This window comes from Anas acuta, chromosome 6, assembly GCF_963932015.1.
Source record: "Anas acuta chromosome 6, bAnaAcu1.1, whole genome shotgun sequence".
NCBI lineage: Eukaryota > Metazoa > Chordata > Aves > Anseriformes > Anatidae > Anas > Anas acuta.
Window position 1 is genome coordinate 26,341,562 of NC_088984.1, and position 19,606 is coordinate 26,361,167.

General features: G+C 36.5%; 1 protein-coding gene across 6 annotated transcripts in view; it reads left to right on the forward strand.

Annotated features, from left to right (window-relative positions):
- The window catches only part of PARD3B (par-3 family cell polarity regulator beta), a 399,577-nt gene that overhangs the window by 160,999 nt on the left and 218,972 nt on the right, over positions 1–19,606 (forward strand). For all 6 annotated transcript variants that reach the window (XM_068685930.1, XM_068685929.1, XM_068685927.1 and 3 more), the window contains 5 exons: positions 8,505–8,591; positions 12,112–12,237; positions 16,112–16,470; positions 18,060–18,199; positions 18,950–19,078. In XM_068685930.1, the coding sequence (XP_068542031.1) occupies positions 8,505–8,591; positions 12,112–12,237; positions 16,112–16,470; positions 18,060–18,199; positions 18,950–19,078 (841 nt within the window). The remainder of the gene's footprint in view (positions 1–8,504; positions 8,592–12,111; positions 12,238–16,111; positions 16,471–18,059; positions 18,200–18,949; positions 19,079–19,606) is intronic.

Consider the following 19,606-nt stretch of genomic DNA (forward strand, 5'->3'; position numbering starts at 1 on the left):
TGGTCTTTTCCATGCAAGAGAATTAATTTCTCAGTCTTGTTCTGTGTGTCATCATTTCATTTCTTTCATGGGAGATTCTTTCACCTTGGTATGTTTGTGCTTCTTGAATTGTCTGTCTGCGTTTTTTCCCCTCTGAGCCCTCCTCGTCACCTGCTTTTGTATGCCATTTTGTAGTTTCTTCTCTTGCTGGCTGGCACTGATGTGTATTTTTAGAATGGTCTCATCATGGAAAGGAATTGGAGTGCTCTTCCAGCTTTCTTTGCACCTGCCAGGCCTCTAAGGTACATGCTAGCTGATTAGAGTTCATCATGCAGGTATTGAACTTAGCTTAGTTGCTAATGCTTTTCTCTTTTTGGAATTTTGCTCAAGTCGTCTACAGTTTGTTTCACCTGAGGTAATTATTATGCATCACCAAATATATGCACTCATTTGTCTCTTGATCTGTTAATTTGTTATGAGGATTAATCAAGCTCTGCTCATGCTATGCTCATACTTGTTTTTGTCTTTATGCTTTTACTAGTGTGTTTTAGATCATCTAGGTTCTCTTAGGAATCTCTTAGTTCTCTCTTATTAGTACACATTAGTGTTCATCAGGTTAACCAAGTTATTGCTTATATTTGAGATTCTTCAGAAGATGGTGGTTGTATTCGTTTGTATTTTGGTGGTGTCATCAGAAACTTTGGCAGTGAGAAAGATGACAAGACCCCTCTGTGTTGTATTTCAAATCCTGAAATGGATGGGTCTTCACTGTTACATCACAAAGCACTCAATAATGAACCTAATTCTGTGGTGGTTTTTTGTTTTGTTTTGGTTGTTGTTGAACTATGCGAACCCCCTTGGAGGGAGGAGTATGGAAGGAAAAATACAAAGGATATAGATTGGGCACCACTCAGTGACTGAGCATCAAAGTGCTGAACCAGACAGGGAGCAGAGGAAAAACTAGTCAGAACAATGTATTCCCAAGAACCTTTCTGCGTTGGTTGTAATTTTTTGTGGGTATGTGGTTCATCATAATCTGGATTGAGATTGATGAATTCAAGAAAATCACTGACAAAAAAAAAAAAAAAGAAAACAAATAAAAAACCAACAGCAAAATCAAGAGGAACAGTGTTTCCTTAAATGCAGAATTTCAGTGAAATAGTTCTACCAGAATATAACTTGCAGTACATCCTATGGGCCCGAGGAGAGGAGTACATTGAGATTTTTTTAAAACACTTTTGCCTGCAAGTATTGGGGATAAAATGAGCTGGTTGTTGTTGGTTTTGCGTTTTTTTTTTTTTTACACTCCCTAAAAATTATGAAATATGTACAAGTATTCGCAATACATTAATACATTCACATTCCTTAAAACAGTGTAGTTAAGGGGAATTCAGAAAACACTGTTCTGGAAAACTTGTTGGTGTTTCTGTGAAATTTACCAGGATTTTAAAAGTTAAAGAATATACGTTTTAAGGCAATGATTTTGCTGTTGTATAGCTTTCTCTTTACTGAAGTGAGGAGTTATTTTAAAAACTGTTTTACAGAGGTATTCTCTTTAGGAGGAATTGTTTTATAAAGAAAAAATAATTAACTACTAGACACTATCCATCTTCCTTACTAGTATCTTAATTTGATTGAATCTAACTAATTATTTGTATTAGAAGCTCTTATTAATAAAATGATGAAAACAGTTATTTCCACCAAAAAAATGTAAGTAACATCTCGATATATAATTTGGTTCCTTTTATGCTGTTCTTTCTGGAAAATAAGTATAATTTGTGCAGGTGTCTGTCTTTTTATATTTCAAAGGTTTTAGGGCCATGAAAGACCACCAAGTCATGATACTGTAAACCTTCATTTAAATAAGTCATGTTAAGTTTAATGATGTTAATGAAACTAATATTTCAGCCTGAGAGCTGCTCCGTGCTATGGAAGAAAAGAAAACCACTATTGTCCCGGTGCTTTTACCAGAAAATACTCCGTTCTGCCATTGAATTTGATCATTATGACCCATAGCACTTAAATAAAATAGTAGCTAGTCACCTAAGAAAGTCATCTGAGGCTTCTCATCAGAGCAGCAGCCTATCTGAGGTCAGTGTCCCTTCTCTAACTGTAGCCAGTAATGGGTGTTTCAGAGGGAAGCAAAATAAAGAACATCATGATTAATATTTTATGATTGTGAAACCTGGTCAGTTGAAGTGAAAGGCTTCAGACCTGACTTACTTTATAATTCTCATTCAAGTAGGATAACTGTTTCATTTGAAGTAAATCGGTTCATTAAATTAAGTAGTTAAAATTAGAAAGTTGCACGTTGGGTAAATGAAATGATGGGCAGTATGGAGAACTTTCAGCTCCTCTATGAAGAAGCTAATAGGAAGGACATTTCCTTGCCTGGATTCTCTAGAAAATATTTCACTGTGGAAGTACTGGGAAACTTTTCAGAGCCGTATCCCTCAGGAGTCTGAAAAATTTAATGTGACCTTCTGAGAGATAAACTTTGCTGGAGAAAGACATGAAACATCCTGTTATTAGCAGTTTTTTAAATGAATAAATAAAAGCAGGACTAATTATAATCCTCTTGTAATTTGTGAGGGTGGATTTTTTATTTCGTATTTGCTGGTAAAGATGATGTTCAGAATAAGAGAAGCCAAGTTAATATTATCATTGTATAAAATCTGGCATTTTTCCTTGCTGCCTATTCTGGATGAGGACTTTTAAAGTAACAGTGGGGGTCTCAGTACTCTACAGAAATCAGAGAGGAATGTGTTGCAGCCCAAAACCTTTAGTCCTGTAGCACAGTGTACATGGAAATACTGAAACCTTTCTTCTATTTCTTAGTAAAAATGACTGGTTTAAGATACAGCAAACATGTATCTGCTTGGAAGTGGGTGTTTAGCTTAATAGCAGCGGATTAGTTGGAACTCAAAGAGTAATTTATGCATAGATAATTCATTATGTGTTTTCATTATGTTCTGTTTTGCTGTCTTCCCACTTCTTTTTAGCAGAGGTCAGGGTTAGTTCCTTGGTTTAAGCACTGTAGATACATAATTAAAGCGTAACGGCAGGGTTTTTTCTTCTCTGTATTTTACTTTTTTTTTTTTTTTTTAACCACCTTCTGTGTCTTGCAGTAGTCTAACAACACAGAAGCGGAACAACTTGATTAAAAAACAAAAAAGACAAAAACCTGTGCCTGCAGGCTGTCTGATTTGTCTCTAAACTTATAGACAGCTGATCTTGTGAGAGCTAACAAATTTTAGTGGGGAAAAATCTGTATTGCAGTGATATCTTTACTAGATTAACACATTTTAGATATGAGGACACAATTGGTTGCCTCCTGAAACTGGGAGATGATGACATTATTTCATAGTAAATATTTAAACTTTTTGTTAGTGTTTTTGTTGTTGTTTTGTTTTTTGTTTTTTTCCCCCTGTGTGGAATGGAACAGCTGAAACGTGCCTGACTCCCTTAGGAGCAAGTGAGCCGTTTTGGCTGTGCCTGGAAAGCTCCTTTGTGACCCTTCACATTCAGTTGTTCTCTCCTCTCCTTGCAGGATGCTCTCTATCACTGGATATTACTCAGACTTGCGTCTGTTTGAGTGTATTCACAGTACTTAGTATCTCCAGCTCCAGTTTCTTCTTTAGAGTTTCCAAGTCATTTTCCTTAGAACTTTGAGCATCTGGTTTAAAAGGGGAAGGAAAAAATGGAAACAGGGGTAGGAGGTGGGAGGAAAATGTGTTTTCTGGCAGCTGTAGTTGGGCTGCCTTCTCTGAAAAGATGGGTACAGATACTTCATTACCATCAGCAACTGACTGTTAATGTGTGAAAGAAGTGCATGGACAGTCATCACCCTCTTTATTTGGATAGATCTCTGTGTGCTTTCTCTTTAAAATTCCCTTTATAACATGATACCACCCATAGCCTGTGCTCTCTAACAAATGTGAGCAGCCCTTTTTTGTGGATTCTCTCCTCCCCAGAATGGCAGCATCGGCCGGTGGGGCTGGAGGCACATGTTGAGGGACAAGCAGGGAAGAGCAGCTCAGTAACTTCACCTGTGAGTGAGCTCTCTGCATCTGAGTGACATTTTTCAGCTTTGCTTATCTGTTTGCAACGAGGGATGTGACATCCTGTGCTATTTTGTTTTCAAATGCAGCAGCTTGCTAACTGTACCCTTAAAAATATACAAGGAATTCAGTGATCTGTTGAAAGCTTGTTGCTTCGTCATCTTGCTCCTGGGTTGAATAGTTATGTGCAGGTGTTGAATAGGGCTAAAATGGAGAAGAATATGCTATTGGGATGATAAATACTTAATACTCAGGCCTTTGGGAAGGTCAAATCCCCTTAGCGAACAAAATCCTACTGCGAAACTGCAAAACATTTACCTGTGGAGAGAGATCCCTTTTAAGCATCTGTGTTTTAGCAGTTGAGATCAGTTCTTCACTATTATTGGATAGCTGGTAGAGGAGCCTTCAGCTGTCAAAGCTTTCCCTATTGTGTATTTGACAAATTGGTAATAACTGATGCAGTTTTCAGGAGAGGGAGCTATAATATTTGACAGCAAGGGCACTATCAGTGTGAAGAAAGACCGATGGCCACTGAATATGCAGCGCTCCATTTAAATTTTGCTTTCTGTGTTGACAATGGACTGTTGTGTGTGCTCACTACACACACACACACAGACTTTCTCTCTCTTCTCTAAACTGTACTCATCAGCATTTTTAATAATATGCATGGCAAGCCTTCCTGCCAAATGTGATAGACTGTAAAGAATCTGGCAGAAATCAATAAACATCCAGCACTGAAAAATTTACATAGTAAATGACGACAGCTTCTTTAGGTTAAAAATCAATAGTACGGCGTTGACTGTGGCCTTGGTTGAAGCAGACAGGTAACACGGGGCAGGTGCCGTCCCTGCTGAGACCACAGATGCGGTTGTGCAGTAGCGGAGGGGAAGGGAGACACCAGCACGCATTCGAAGTAGCTGCAGTGCAGTGTTTCCAGTTGGGGTAAACCCTGCAATTCTGATTAGTTTTGCTGAAATAAACACTTTTTAAAAATTCACTTACTTTGATTGCTGTAAGAACATACCTGTACTTACTGCACTGCAAATGCAGCAGGGACAGGATTTTCTGAGGCAGTGTCTCTGTCTGCTCCTGGGGAACACACTGAGGCATGCTCTGTGCATCACTCACCTGCGAACTGATGCTCCTGGCCTCTCATCCCTAGCCTGCAGTTGGACTCCAGGTCTTTGTATGCTGACTTGATAGGTCAGAGTTGGCTTTTCACTTAGTGCAAAATGCATTTGAGACATATAGGAGAGATTTAAAATAATGAATAAGGTACAAGTAGGGTACGAGTTTTGCAAGGTAGCTTTTCTTCTTTGGGAATTAGTTTTGTGGTTTTTTTTTGTTTGTTTTGTGTTTTTTTTTAAGATGTGTTGAATATTGCAGAAAATCCATCCAATGTCAATACAAAGCTGTCAACCACAATATGGAAAGCTTCTCTCCATTCTCCCCCACCACTTGCTTTCAGTTTTTTAATGTGACTCTGTCAGACTCAGAGTCCCAGCATCTCGGGGTTCCTTGTGCCTGTGGAGTTTAGTAATTAGTATCCTTAAACTTAAAGGTCATCCTGTTCAGCATTTCATTCACCCATAGACCTATTTCCCAATTCTCTTGCCAGTGTAGTTTAAATTGCAAGCCAGTGTGGACCAATATGCTGCTGGAATAAAGCTGTTCTTTTGGGCAGATGAAACCAGTTGGAAGATGGACAGTAGGAGTGGGTGATGTCAATTTTTTCCAAGTCTTTAATCTTTGACGTTTCTAAATCAAGAAAGCCCAATCCCAGATATCCTGCTTTAGTTATTTATTTTAAACTCTCAGGCCTTCATAGGTATGACATAAAAAAGTATTTCCTCTAAAGTCTATTAAAGTTGTTGGGAAGGGCAGTTTTCTTTTTAGATTTAAATAATAACCACATTTGGGAATGAAAAGTAAGTCAGAGTCATAGTTTTTTCATTTTGAAATATAAAGTACCTTTTAGATACACATATGTGGTGTCCTCTTGTTCTGGATATTTAGCGCTTTAGTACATTACTTCTAGGATGTCTTTCTGTTTTTAAAAGTAACAAACGATCTGCATGCTACTTGTTTTCAGAATGAAACCAATTTTTCTCAGTGAATAGATTTTAAAAATAAACTTGTATGTTATCTTTGGCCTTGAGCTGACTTACAACTGTAAGTGCGTTGATTTCAGATGACAGGTAACCTGTCTGTCATGATCACCCTCAGAAAATTCCTGCTCTATTTTACCGTTGCTTAGGAAGACAACTCTTCACAGGAGTCCTTAAGCAACACAGGGTTATCTGGGGACAACCAGGATTTATTTAAATTTCTCTCTTTACAAATTAAATCCCATTTGCTACTGTTGAATGTTTTCTGGACCTTTAGGACTTAAATCCCTTACATGTTTTGGTTCTATACAAGTTCAAAAGATAATACAAGTAGCATTTTAATTATGTTTTTTGTCTATTAAGAGAATCGATGGAAATTGAAGGTAGACCTGAAAGAATAGTTAACTTCCTACCTTCCTGCGTGTGCGTTTTGGAGTTTTTGGGAACAATCCTGAGTGGAATCTAGTTTTTTTTTTTTTCCCCTAGTGAAACTAAAAATAATAATAAAAAAGTTTATTAAGACCAAACCAAAAAAATCACACCTCATAGAAAGATTTTTGTCAGGATTTCCATGCCTGGCTTATGAAGAATACAGGGAATACATGAAAGAAAAATAGCAATACATGCTGATAATGCCTGTGTTATAGTAAAATGGAAATCTTTTATGTTGGGACCAACAGTGGTTTGTTGTTCAGGATTTGTCCGTTTCATTTATGTGGAATACAAATTCATTCCAGTCAGCCTTTTGGGGAGAAAAAAATTATAGAAACACTCTTAAAACTGTAAAGCTTATTTTCTCATTCCATATTTAACTGAGCAAGATAAGAATCATTGTACCAAAGGCAAGTTGCTTCTGATTATACAACTGGATAAAAGCTTTTTAAAAATAAAAGCATGACATTATTAGAAAGCAATGGCAGAATTTGTCTAAGATCAGTTGCAGTAATATTTGCTCCTCTTGTTTTAGGTGTACCGTGTGTTTTTCTGTAATGCCCAGTCTGGTGTAACGAGGGCCTCCCTTCAAGGGTGGTCACAGATTCTGCCCTTACAGACATGCCTTTGTGCCTATTCTTGTATCAAATCAGAAGGCCTCGGGCCAGGGTGATCAGTCAGCAGATCCCTGCAGAAATTATTGCCCAGGAAAACACCGCTGGGGAAAGGAAGGAGTCGGAGGTGTTTCTCGTCTTGCAGAGGTGCACTCTCCAGATCTGTTGAAAGGTGTTTGTAGAAATGTCAGTCTTCTGCTCAACAGCAGCCTGCACTTAGATCAGACTGACTGTCTGTAACTCAGGGCACTATGTGAAGTGGTCGCTCAGTTCAGCGCTTACAGAACTAGTAAAATGGTAGGATTGATGTGCAGGCATAGGCAGAGCTTTTTACAGCTTGACTGGATTAGGCTATTCCTAATGTGAAGGGAAATACCCAGTAGCTTTCCTCTGGCCACTAATCCCGAGCGATGCTGTTCGGTGTGATTTGGGGGGAGGGAGGTGTAACGGGAAATGTAGACGAGCACAGAAGGTAGGAATTCCGTGCTGAAATGTAGAACTCGCCCCCTTCTGATCTTTTTTGAAGTTCTAGCCAATTCAAGTGCCTTCCTTTTCAAACTGTGATCACCCAGAATAGAACTAAGGTCACTGCAAGGCTAGCAGTGTAAAATGCTCAATAGGAAAAGAAACGGCACCACGCCATGAAACAGCAAAAAAATTTTTGTTGTATTGTCAGAGATAATACAGAGGTTATTGGTAATGCTTTTTGAGGAAGGAAACTTCCTGAAGAAATGGGCTGAGTTGCAGTTTTGATTTTTTTTTTTTTTTTTTTTTTTTGCTGTGTCTGAGGTTGTATGCAACACAGGGCAGAAAGCAAGATACTTAAACATAATTCAATTAACTTGCTTATTTGTTTGATGTCTTCAGTGTGTGATCTGTGTGTTCATAATGGGTCCACATGGGGATAATTGACTGAAGCAGCTAATGTGAAACTTAAGTTAAAAAGTTGCTTTTTTCTAGAATATGTAGAATAAAATTTCTTTAATGTAATGAAGTATACCCTGACTTCAAAGCTTATTTTAAATATTCTAGTTAATTTACTAAAGGATGCACTTAGGAAATTGTCTAGTGTTTGGTGTCTTTCTTTTTCCAAGTACACAAATCCTAATCTAAAGGAAGATTAAAGAAATTGTTAGGCATTTTGAATTTCATCAGATTTTCTATATATATTAGTGAGTTCTGAGCTTAATATTGTTTTTATACTTTATGCTATTTGATTAAATCATTTGTTTTTAGTTTAGAATTTGTTTTTAAGGTAGAAAATTATGTGAAGAAGAATATGAGATGTTTTCTTGTGCTCTTTTTTTTAGTGAAATGACAAAAACAGTGGAGATTTCTGGGGAAGGTGGACCCTTGGGAATACACGTAGTGCCCTTTTTTTCATCTTTGAGTGGAAGGTAAGATATTTTCTGCATTGCTCAAAGAGTGTTTTAATGAAAGGATTTCAGTTTCAGTTCTATTAAAGTACCTGCTGTATAACCATAAGGAAGAGCAAATGCTTAAAAATATATAAAAATTGTTACTTGAGTCTATGACCCTGTCTTCCATTGCCAAAATGTTTACTACTCTACATGAGTTACATGAGACAATACCAACCAATTTGTTCATATTTGTTCTTTTATTTGTCTCTGTTTTTCTTCTCTGAATGGTAAACTAGACTCTAAGTAGAACAATGTACATGCATTTCTAAGATGTCAGGGTTGGTTATATATATATATTATATATATATATATATATTTGTTTTGTTTTGTTCTCATTTGGATTTCTCTGCCTGGGCCCTTCCTTAATGACTTGTCAGACAAGAAAAGTCAAAAAAAATGTATATATGATTGCCTGGTCATGCCTCATTTTTTTCAAGCTACCTTTCAGATTTGGTTGCATAGCATTTATAAAATGTGTACTATACCATGAACTTTTCTTTGTCACAATACAATTACTTTAATTATAAATGATTTAACATAGTCTCTTGAGATCACAAAAGCCTATTATAGCAGCATGCTCATATTGATGTACTGTAGTTAAGACTGTGTCAGCATTTTCATTATAACTATTTTCCAAGCTATGTAACTGGAATGGTAAAAATAAAAATATATAAATAAAACATCTGGACTGAAATTTGACATGTGAAGGCTTAGCCAGAGAGTTAATTTGACACTGGCAGCCCTGTATAAGAGATGGGAAATTGCCAGTGCCATAAATGACACTATTATATAGTAAAGTGGCTGCCTGTAATACAAAGCCAATTATTGCAAAAGTAAAAATTGTCTAATCCTTAAATGTTTCTTTACTTGTCAACTTTCACGTAGCACAGAGAACACGAAGGATTAGATTGCCTTGTAAAGGCCTATATGTGTAAATGTTTTCTCAGTGCCATCTGTGGTTGTTAGTGAACCCACATTCCTTCTGAATGTTTATTTGCTAAAGGGGAAAGCAGATAACCATTGGCTGGAAAAATGTCATCGCTGTCTCAAGAAAAAAGTTGGTGTTGCATGGGAACTGAAGGAGGTCTGAGTTGTGTGAGGCTTTGCAGGCTGCCTCTCTTGAGCAAGGTGCTTGTGTTCATTGCCCAGCACAAAACGCAGACAGTGGTTGTTTGGTTTGGGTATGCCATGAATGTTGGAGTGTGTACACTGTATTTCAAAATGTGATGAAATCACAAGATGTTAAAATCAATTATTTTGTAATTGTAATGCCGTTCTGTATTGAAATTTTGCTGTTTTGGATGTAGCTTTTAAAGACTTTCATAATGAAAAAAAGGAGTTCCTTGGTCTGCGTTGTGTACATTTTATTATGTCTTATCTACAAATGCTCTTGGGGATCCCTCAGAGCACAGTTGTGGGTTGTTGGTTTTTTTATTTATTTTTTTTACAAATGTCCTACTTATTTAAACAGTTATTTTGAAATTGTAATGACCCTTGGCAGAACCATACATCTTCGTAAGAGCACTAGGGTGACTTAAATCACTCTTACCTCTTAAACACTAGACCCAAGCTTAATTAAATAAATTTTAACTCATCAAAGATGAGAAAGTACAGAAGGACATCTTTTATTTCTGTTAATGACAGGGTGCAATTTATGGGGGCACGTTGGCCATGACCAACTCGGTCTGGTATTTCAATTGTAAACAGTTATCTACTAATAAGGTAATGCTGGCTTTAGACCTAGAGCTGCTGCAGAGCAAAATTTTTCTAGAGGTAGTTAAAACATCTTATTAATTTATGAACTCTTATATAGGAATTACAAAACTAATGGAAATATTTTTTCCCTTTCTTCAGCACTTAGATATCGTTAAAAAAGGAAATTAAAATTTAATAGTGCATTAAAACAATGCTAAAATTGAGATTGTATGAAATAATTAATGGAGTCATGAATTTCAGCTGCCATAGCATGTGTAACTCAAGCCACTCCGTTACCAGTGCTCACAGTAGGTTTTAGACAAGCATGCAAGCCTATAGCGTTACATGAATGCAGCACCTAGGCACAATAGGATTAGGGAAGATTATAGCAACTGACTTAATTTTTAATTTCTTTAATTTCCCTGCTTCTATTGGTTTCTATCTTCCTGTAATTACATTGAATTAGTTCTAAGCGTGTAGCTTCTTGATTGCAGCTGGTTGGATGTTTGTCATCAGTAGGGCTGTGGGCCCTCACCTCTGCTTGCCCTTTCAGTTCTTTGGTGAAGGGTAACACAGGCTGCAAGAAAATCCTGATGTGATTTTTTTTTTTTTTTGGTGAGATGTATTAAAGACATAACATTCAGTTGGAACCAAGTTTTCATTTAAAATACGTTGCTTTCAACATAAATATCAATTTAAAATCTTACTATAAAGTAAATCTAACATCAGAGTGTTACGCGTGAACAATGAATATCGTGTCATTTGAAATGGCTTGCTGTGAATATGTTGAATGGAATTAAATATGAGAGGTAGTCATGAATCTGAGAAAAAAGTGCAAGACTTCTGTTTTGCGATTGGAGTGCTGGCAAAGTTGGAAATTGCACATTAATATTTTATGGAGTATAATCAATAGAAAATGGTCTCTAAAGGTCATCTGTCTGTGCTGATGTGGTATGGAAATTTAGTGGATAAAACTGGATGATAAAAGGTCTTCACAAACATGCAGTTGTCAGGTTTTTGGGACCTTATATCATTTGATATATCTACGCTAAGCTGTGATTTGCAATACAGATACTCCAGGTAGGTCAGGAATAGCCCAGTGTTCCTAGCAGTTAGCCACACTGGAGTTTTGCTTCACTGAATGCATCATGAGAAGTTTCTGTGCTGCACCTCAGTTTTCAAATTGCAAGTAACTTTTAAATAAATAAATAAATAAAAGACAATAAGCCCAAACCTTAGGTTTTTATGTTCTGCTGCTGTCCGGCAATGTGAATAAATGGCATTGCATCACAACAGGGTCTTGAGAACTGAAAAGTTTCACAGACTTCTCAAACATAGAAACTTTGGTTATTTCTGTCTTATTCTATTGCTGGTTTAGTTTATTACAGTCTAGTTAGAACATTACCTTTTAAATCATTTGTGATTTTCTTCAGAACAATTTAATATTAGTGTCAGACATGTACTGCATAAACTATGTTCAATCTTTTATCTGAATGTGTAGGTCTAGGTGTTTTCCTTCATTTCTCTAAGTATGACCTACAAGATTTAATGCTTCCAGAAGTTCTAGCATCTGGATTAGCATTAATGTCCAGCAGTTTTTCTTGGTGTTTCTTGAAGTCCACTTCCTGTTAATTGAAGCAAGAACTGGAAATTCTTCCTTTAGATTAAGCACTTCAAAACAGTCTATCTCATCTCATCTTATATAAAACAGAGATAAATGTATATATTTAGTTGGTATAAATTAATACCACCAGAATAAGGAAAGTTTTCATATTAAAAAATAAAATATTTTGCCTTGTAGGATGCTGGGACTCTTTATCCGTGGTATTGAAGAAAATAGTAGATCTAGGCGCGATGGGCTTTTCCATGAAAATGAATGCATTGTGAAGATCAACCACGTGGACCTCATAGATAAAACCTTTGCACAGTGAGTGCTGTTTTTACTGGTATTTGTGACTAGACAAGATTTTATATGATGCTGAGTTTATAGAAATGGTTTGTTTAAGTCAATAAATACTTATTTTGGTTAAAATGATGGAAAAAATGATAACTGGCAGAAAGTTTGTGATTTTCTTTCTGAAACCTCTAAAAAGGCGTAAATTGGGGATAAGAATCTTTTTGTAATCATAGTAAACCCTTTCTGCTTACTTAATTTAAATGACTTCATTTTTTTAAACTTATCTTCACTTTCTAATTCTTCTGTTATTTCTCCATATTGTCTTCATAATTTTTTCCTTGTAAGAACTTCAGAGTGAATCAAATTCACAGTATATTTTTTATGTCCTTTTTCAAAGGAAGTTAGATTTTTCTGAGCCTAAAGCTTTTTTAGGACTTAAGTTTTTAGATATACTAGTACTGTCAAACTATGATTAGTGGAGTTAAATGGTAAATCTCACCTTTTATGACTTTTATGAAAAGTCTGTTGACATTTATTATCCATCTCAAATTACTTTAAGTAACAGGTTGCTTTGATTGGCTATGAATTAATTTGACATTGTTGCAAGAAAATAGCCTCTCAGATTTCAGATATTTGCTGTAGTAATTAAATAGGAATTTGTTTTTAACTTCTAATCCATATATTTAGACAGCTGAGTGATTGTTTATAATAAAACAAAAACCTATTGAGATCTCAGGGGAGTTGAGGCTTGGCTTAACTTTCTGAACAGTAAGCGAAATGTTCAAGATTTCTAGACAAAAATACATAATTTCAATTTTAGGGATAAATATTGGCAAAACAGGCTTTGCTAAAAAAAAACAACATGGTTTGGTAGTAGATACTGCCCTGTTTCTGTGGCTGTTTTTTTTTCCTCCTGATGGATTTTCCAGTTACTGCTTTCTGAATATTTGGTGGTAAATATGTTCTGATCTACCATCGTACAGTGTAGCTGCAGTGGCCTTGGACCTGAGGAAAAAACTATGGGCAGTGCAGACTCAGCATCCACAGTACATGCATTTGGGGGCTAGGGGAATATTTTTGGACAAGCTCTAGCCTTTAGGTCCCCATGAATTCTCCTCAGTTACCTTCTAGAATACCTTCTGCATCATCACCCCTGACTGTTGAGAATGGCTAGAAAAAAGCACCTTTCCAGACTGAAGTTAATCTTATGAATATGCCTTATAGTTTTCATCTGGCAAGATACAATTGTACTAACCTGATAGAAGTCCAAGTTACAAAAATGCAGCAATTCTAAAAGATGTGAAGTACTGTCCTGATGACTACTGACCCAGAAATAGTCAGCAGATTTTCCTTTGATGGCAAAATCTGTTTGCTAACTTCAAATAGACATTTCTTCATAACCTTTGTAAAATCTGTTTTAACACTTAGCAGAGATTGTTACATACTGTCTCCTTCCATTTTCAGCAGAGGCTTTCTAGTACTGCTCCTGGTGATTGCTTCTTCTGCAGCTGTAATAGCAACAACCTACTTTCTGTATTCCCACATTTATAATATTTGTATATATTGGGACTACTGGTCTGCTTTTTCATTTGCTGTTAATCTATTCAATTACAGTCTGTTGTGTTGCAAAGCTTCTAGCACCTCTTTTAATTGACTCCCTTATTTCTTTAAAGTATGTGTTTGGGGTCTCCAGAAATGTAAATTTCTCCATCCATTATTTTTTCTCTTTGAAGTGCATCCAGTTATTTTGCCCCTGTAGACTGCATTTAGACTTTCCCAAAGGATGATTTCTGTTATTTCCACTATTTTTTGTTTGTAGGAGATCTTATATTTTCTCTTTCATATATTTAAAATATTCATCTTCTGAAACTGAGTTTTTAAATTATCTTGTAACATGTAGCCATGTGTGGCCACTTGCAAGGATGGAGATGAGGAATGAGAGAAACCCGGTTAAGACTTTAACATCCTTATGCTGCGAGCGTGCAGTGATTTTTAAGATCAAGATAAAGTCTGTCCTTGAAAACCTATAACCCCTGCAGACACATTGGGATAGTGCAGTTAAAGTTTCACTGAAACCTAACCCTCAAGGATGATGCTGGAAGAATACCCTCACAATACTCTTCCTGCTACCTTACTTCTGTAAGTTTGAGGTTTCCCTTCTGGTCGTGTCTCCTATCAGAGACAATGCGATTGCTCTGACTGCTGGTGCACATATGCTCAGTGTAGTCAAGACGTTTTTACCTTGCAGAAGTATCCCTTGCATCAGTTGAGACTTTGTTATAACTTCAGCATGTTCGTGTTGCCAAAAAAAAGCACACCCAAAACAGCCCCTCCCGCCCAGGAGCAATAGCTGCAAGGTGGATGTACTATAAGTATTGTTGGTCTGGGAAAGCACTAGGTGTACATTCAGGATGTTAACATCTGCAGTGGCTTGTTCACTGTAGCAGTGTAGAAAACTTTGTTTACTTCAGAAGTACATTCAGCATTGACTTTTGTTTCATAACAGAGTATAAATCCAAAGCCAAGGTTTCAGTGAAATACTGACTTTGATGACAGGTATGCTAAAGAAAGGTAGGAGGTGTGTAAATTGTTCTCAAAGGACATCATAATTTAGAGATGTGGTTTAGTGGTAGACTTGGCAGTGCTAGGTTAATGGTTGGACTTGATGATCTTAGAGGTCTTTTCCAACCTAAAAGATTCTACATTTCTATTTAAAAATAAATGTGGTCATTACTTCTCCCTTCGACTTGGCTTTTGCTAAGCAGAAGTACTTGATTTTTTTTTCATTCCCCAAAAGTTCTTCAGGTACTATTTCTGTTTTTATTTAAGTTCCTTCTGCAATGGGCTTTCAGTCCACTTCAGCTAAACCCTCAGAAGATGAGAAAGGAAAGCACAGAAAGTGTTCTACTTTGTTCTTTCAGAACTCAAGGTTTATAACATAGCTTTAACTGATATGACTTGAGTCTACAGGTTGTTCAAAATCCAGGGACGTGTGTGGGAACTGTTGCTTTGGCTACGTTGTCTTAATTGCCTTGCAAAGATCCATGAGTCCAAACATTGTATTGTTATTGTATATCAAGTCAAGGGGAGCAGTTTCATGAAATACTCTAAGAGTTTCTGGTGCTGTACTTGAACACATCTATAAATACATTGATGAAGTCCAAGTATCTACCTTAGGAAGAAGCTGCTGCTTGAAAGATGCAAGTAATATCTACTTATTTATTCATTTATGCAGAAACACATGAACAGTTGCCTCTTTTGCAGTCATCAGATTTCTTCTGATATCTGTATATCCCATACCCTCATTCTATTTTATTGCACCATTTGCAGCCACCATGTTTCTTGTGAGCATGCCCATATTTTCTATCCCTTCATTCCCTATTACTGTGAAGTCAGCCATGGGTTGTGTTAGGAATAGTGAAGGAATTTGAGGCATGGTTAGGCTCTAGTGGAAATACTGGAGTCTTGAGCTTGCTCAGGGTAGATGTATCCACAAGAGCAATTGTTCGGTAATCAGCGTGCCTCTGTTCCAATGACAAAACGTAGCAGACAAACACTTTGAAAAAGTAGCAAGTTGTAACTTTAGTCTTTTAGAGAGCTTTTGCCCTCAGGAATTCACTACCTGATGCTTTGCATGAAGAACTGTGTTAATTATTTTATTCTGGCTGATACATTTTCCTAGCATCCTAGGAATCCTTACAGATATTCTGTTCCTTTAACTTGAGGAAATGCTGCAGTATAGAAATCTTATTTCATGCTTACTTTTTAGAGAAGGAACTGTATATATGAAGGTGATATTTGTCCATATTTAAGATAAATTTTATTTTATTCTCTGTGAACAACTTTAAACCTTTGGCAATATTTTCTGGTTTGTTATGTGAATTTTCATACCTTTCATTTAAAGGGCTCAGGACATCTTCCGTCAGGCAATGAAATTTCAAAGTGTCATCTTGGAAGTCCTTCCTCCATATAATCGAGAACAGTATGAGAAGTCTGCTATTGCTCCCCTTTGTTTTCTGCATAATGAAGAAGAAGTTCCAAAAACAAAGATTCCACCTCCTGTTCATCCAAAACCTGCTCTGAAACCAGTTAATCTTTCTGGACCAGGCAGCTTGGAGGCAGGTGTACAGTCAACACTACAACAGGCTAAGAGCCCCAACCTCCCACGTCTGAGTAGAAAATCATCTTCACCCTCACTGTCTCCTCTTATGGGCTTTGGCAATAAGAAAAATGCGAAGAAAATAAAGATAGACTTGAAAAAAGGTGAGTCTTTAGTGATTATATGATTTTTTTTTCTGTATTTTTGTTACTTGAACTGTAAACTAGTGACGTGAAAAGTACAAGGAAGTTATTTTTGGTTAAAGAGCTCCAGAACTTACAAAAGGTAGGGGAATGTTAGCAGTAATGTTCTCAACAGACAGCTTTCCTGTCTGTTGGAAGCATGTTTTGGAAGCATGTTACCTTGACTTACTGATTTTAAAATATCTCACATACTGGTTATGTGGAAGGTATTTGATTGGCAACATGTGATACGAAGAGATACTTCAGCCTTTTCCCAAGTACAGAATAAAAGTGCAAAATTCCTGCTTCTGATCTTTATTAGTTCTTATTTATATTTGCTAATTGAGTAACACTGTTACGACATTTTAAAAAGATGTTTACAAATATACTCTGCATTGTTTCATACTGACCACATCTACCTTTTCCCATTTTTGTTTTCTACAAACCTTATCTTTCCATCTGTATTTATTTAGCTGTTAGTATCCTGCTTTTTGTGTGTATATACCTAATTGCTTCTCCATGCAGATCTGTCTTTGCATAGAGTAGCAGGTTAGTGCACATCCAGCAAAATGTGTTTTAAGTGTATCCCAATTAGTAGTTGCATTTTCTGTTTAATTTCTGTCTCTGATTTGACTGAGAGTTAAGTCTGATGCTAGAAGTGGCCTTTTAAAAACCTGTCTAACTTTATTCTTATAACATATATTGAATGTAATTAAGCTGTCATTTCTTAATTTTTGTTACTTCTGAACTTAAATCACTCATTTTTACTTCTGGACTCTTCAGCTTTTTGTTAACAAAACCACTTCAGAATTATTGCCAATTTTGATGTAATGCTTTTGATTTTTAAATTGTAATTTATATTTTTAGATATGATAGGACTGTGATACTGTCATTGTATGTCTGAAAACCATTCACTTGGTAGCAATCGTGCTCAGTGAAAAAATATTTTATGGACCTTACCAGTCTTGGATGATTTTGGTGACTTACTGTTAATATTGATTTCACTACCTAATTATTTATTAAAACATTTTTCTATTAACATTTCAGGTTGTTTATTTCCAAATGTAAAATGCCTTCACTAACTGCAGCTTCAGAACACTTGTCCTTTCTCAACAGCATATTTCTGCCTTCAAATCATGTGATACTTTTCACTGTTACATTAAAACTACTGCTAAATTATATTTATGCTCATAAATAAGCAATTCTAATTGCTCTGATTTATTGCATAGACTGTTGACATTAATGTAAAGGCTGGTGATAAAACCATTTGCAGAAAAGGTATTCTCTTTAAAATCAGAGTTCTGGTTTGTCTTGTATTATTGTGGGTTATCCAAAAGTATTTCTGTCTTTAGTTGTTGAAAGATTTGAGCATGTGTGTTCTGACATTGATATAATTCTTCTCTAGACCATGCAGAAAATATGCTCATATTTCCAGCTTTTTGTTTGCTTTCCTTCTCTAAGAGCTAACCCCAATGAGTGTCTGTGATACATGTTCCTGACTGATTACTTACTTTAATGATTATCACTGGCTTGTTAAAACTTACATTGGGAATTTTTGTCTGATGTTCTAGGTCCAGAAGGACTTGGTTTCACTGTTGTTACCAGAGAGTCTTCAGTACACGGTCCTGGTCCTATTTTTGTGAAGAATATTTTACCAAAAGGTGCAGCAGTAAAAGACGGTCGTTTGCAGTCAGGAGACAGAATCCTGGAGGTTAGGATAAATATTTTATTTTCATTGCTGAGTATCAATCACTGGTTTTAACATACATATGGTACTTCCTATAAATACTATTGATGTATGGAATTAAATTTCTGACCTTGGTAAAAAGTGTCATGGTTTTTGTTATTTATGCCAGCAAGCTTTTTACGCCACAATTTAGAAAGTTTATTTTTACAGAGGTTCATGGGACGGTAGTAAAAGGGAGATCTGATAACATACTGGTTCTTAAAGCAGATAAACTCATCAGTTGAGAAACAGAGCTTGTATTGCCTCTTCAGCCATGTCCAAAAGTCTGATTAATATCGAAGTGGTTAAGTGCTCATTTTAAGGCAATTTTGCTCAAATTGGTCTTTTTAAAATTTTCAGATAGATTGTGACTTAAAATCTCATTATCTAATGGGCTATTTCTACTTACTAACCTCAAAAAGCTCTTAAGGTAAACAGTTTTAATAATACTTAGGTCTTGTTTTTGTACTTTTCATCTTCAAAGTGCTTTACAAACTAATTAAGCCTCACAAACCCCCTGCAAGGTGGGTAAGTACTACAGACCTGCTTTAGCAGATGGTGAAAATGAGGAAAAAAGGTTAAGTGACTTGTGCAGGGTCAGAGGAAGACGGTGTGGGAGCTGTTGTTAATTATCTTTGCTCCCAGACACTGAATGACACCTGACTTAGGTGAGGGGAAAATGACAAAAGGACATATTCACGGATATGGCATCCTCTTTTCTTTTGTGCCTGGTAGGTGAATGGACGGGACATCACTGGCAGGACCCAAGAAGAGCTTGTAGCTATGCTGAGGAGCACAAAGCAGGGGGAAACGGTCTGTCTGATTGTGGCTCGTCAGGAGGAGGCCTTTCTACCTCGAGAGCTGGTAAACCTTGTGTTTTTTTTCCTGAAGAGTGATATTGAAACAATTCCATGTTTTAAAACTGGCTCAGGAAATAGAAATGAACTGATGTTGGCTGAGAAAGCTAGCAAAGGGTAACTCTGTAAGACTTGTATTTCAGAAGTATTTATATTTAATTTTATCCACTTTAGATAGAATTCCATGAAATTTGATTTTCAGCCCAGAAATGACATCATAAGTATAATTCACAAGGGGATATTGTACATGAATTTTGTAACTGTGAGGTCAAGCATGACTGAAAGCGGATCATTCTCTTTGAGAAAAGCAACAAACTTTTAAAACAGTTTAAAGGTCATATAGTGAGTCCTGCAGCTTATCAGTAACAAGCTAGTGGTGGTGGCTGCCCCCAGGAGATGCGTCTTCTAATCCAGGTTGCCAAACTGCGGAGTAGTGAGGGGTAATGTTCCATTGTGTTCCTGACAAGTTTTGGAAGCAAGCTTTTTGTTGGCTGTGAGTCTGACTTAATAGCAGAGAATCAGACGTGCCAGAGCT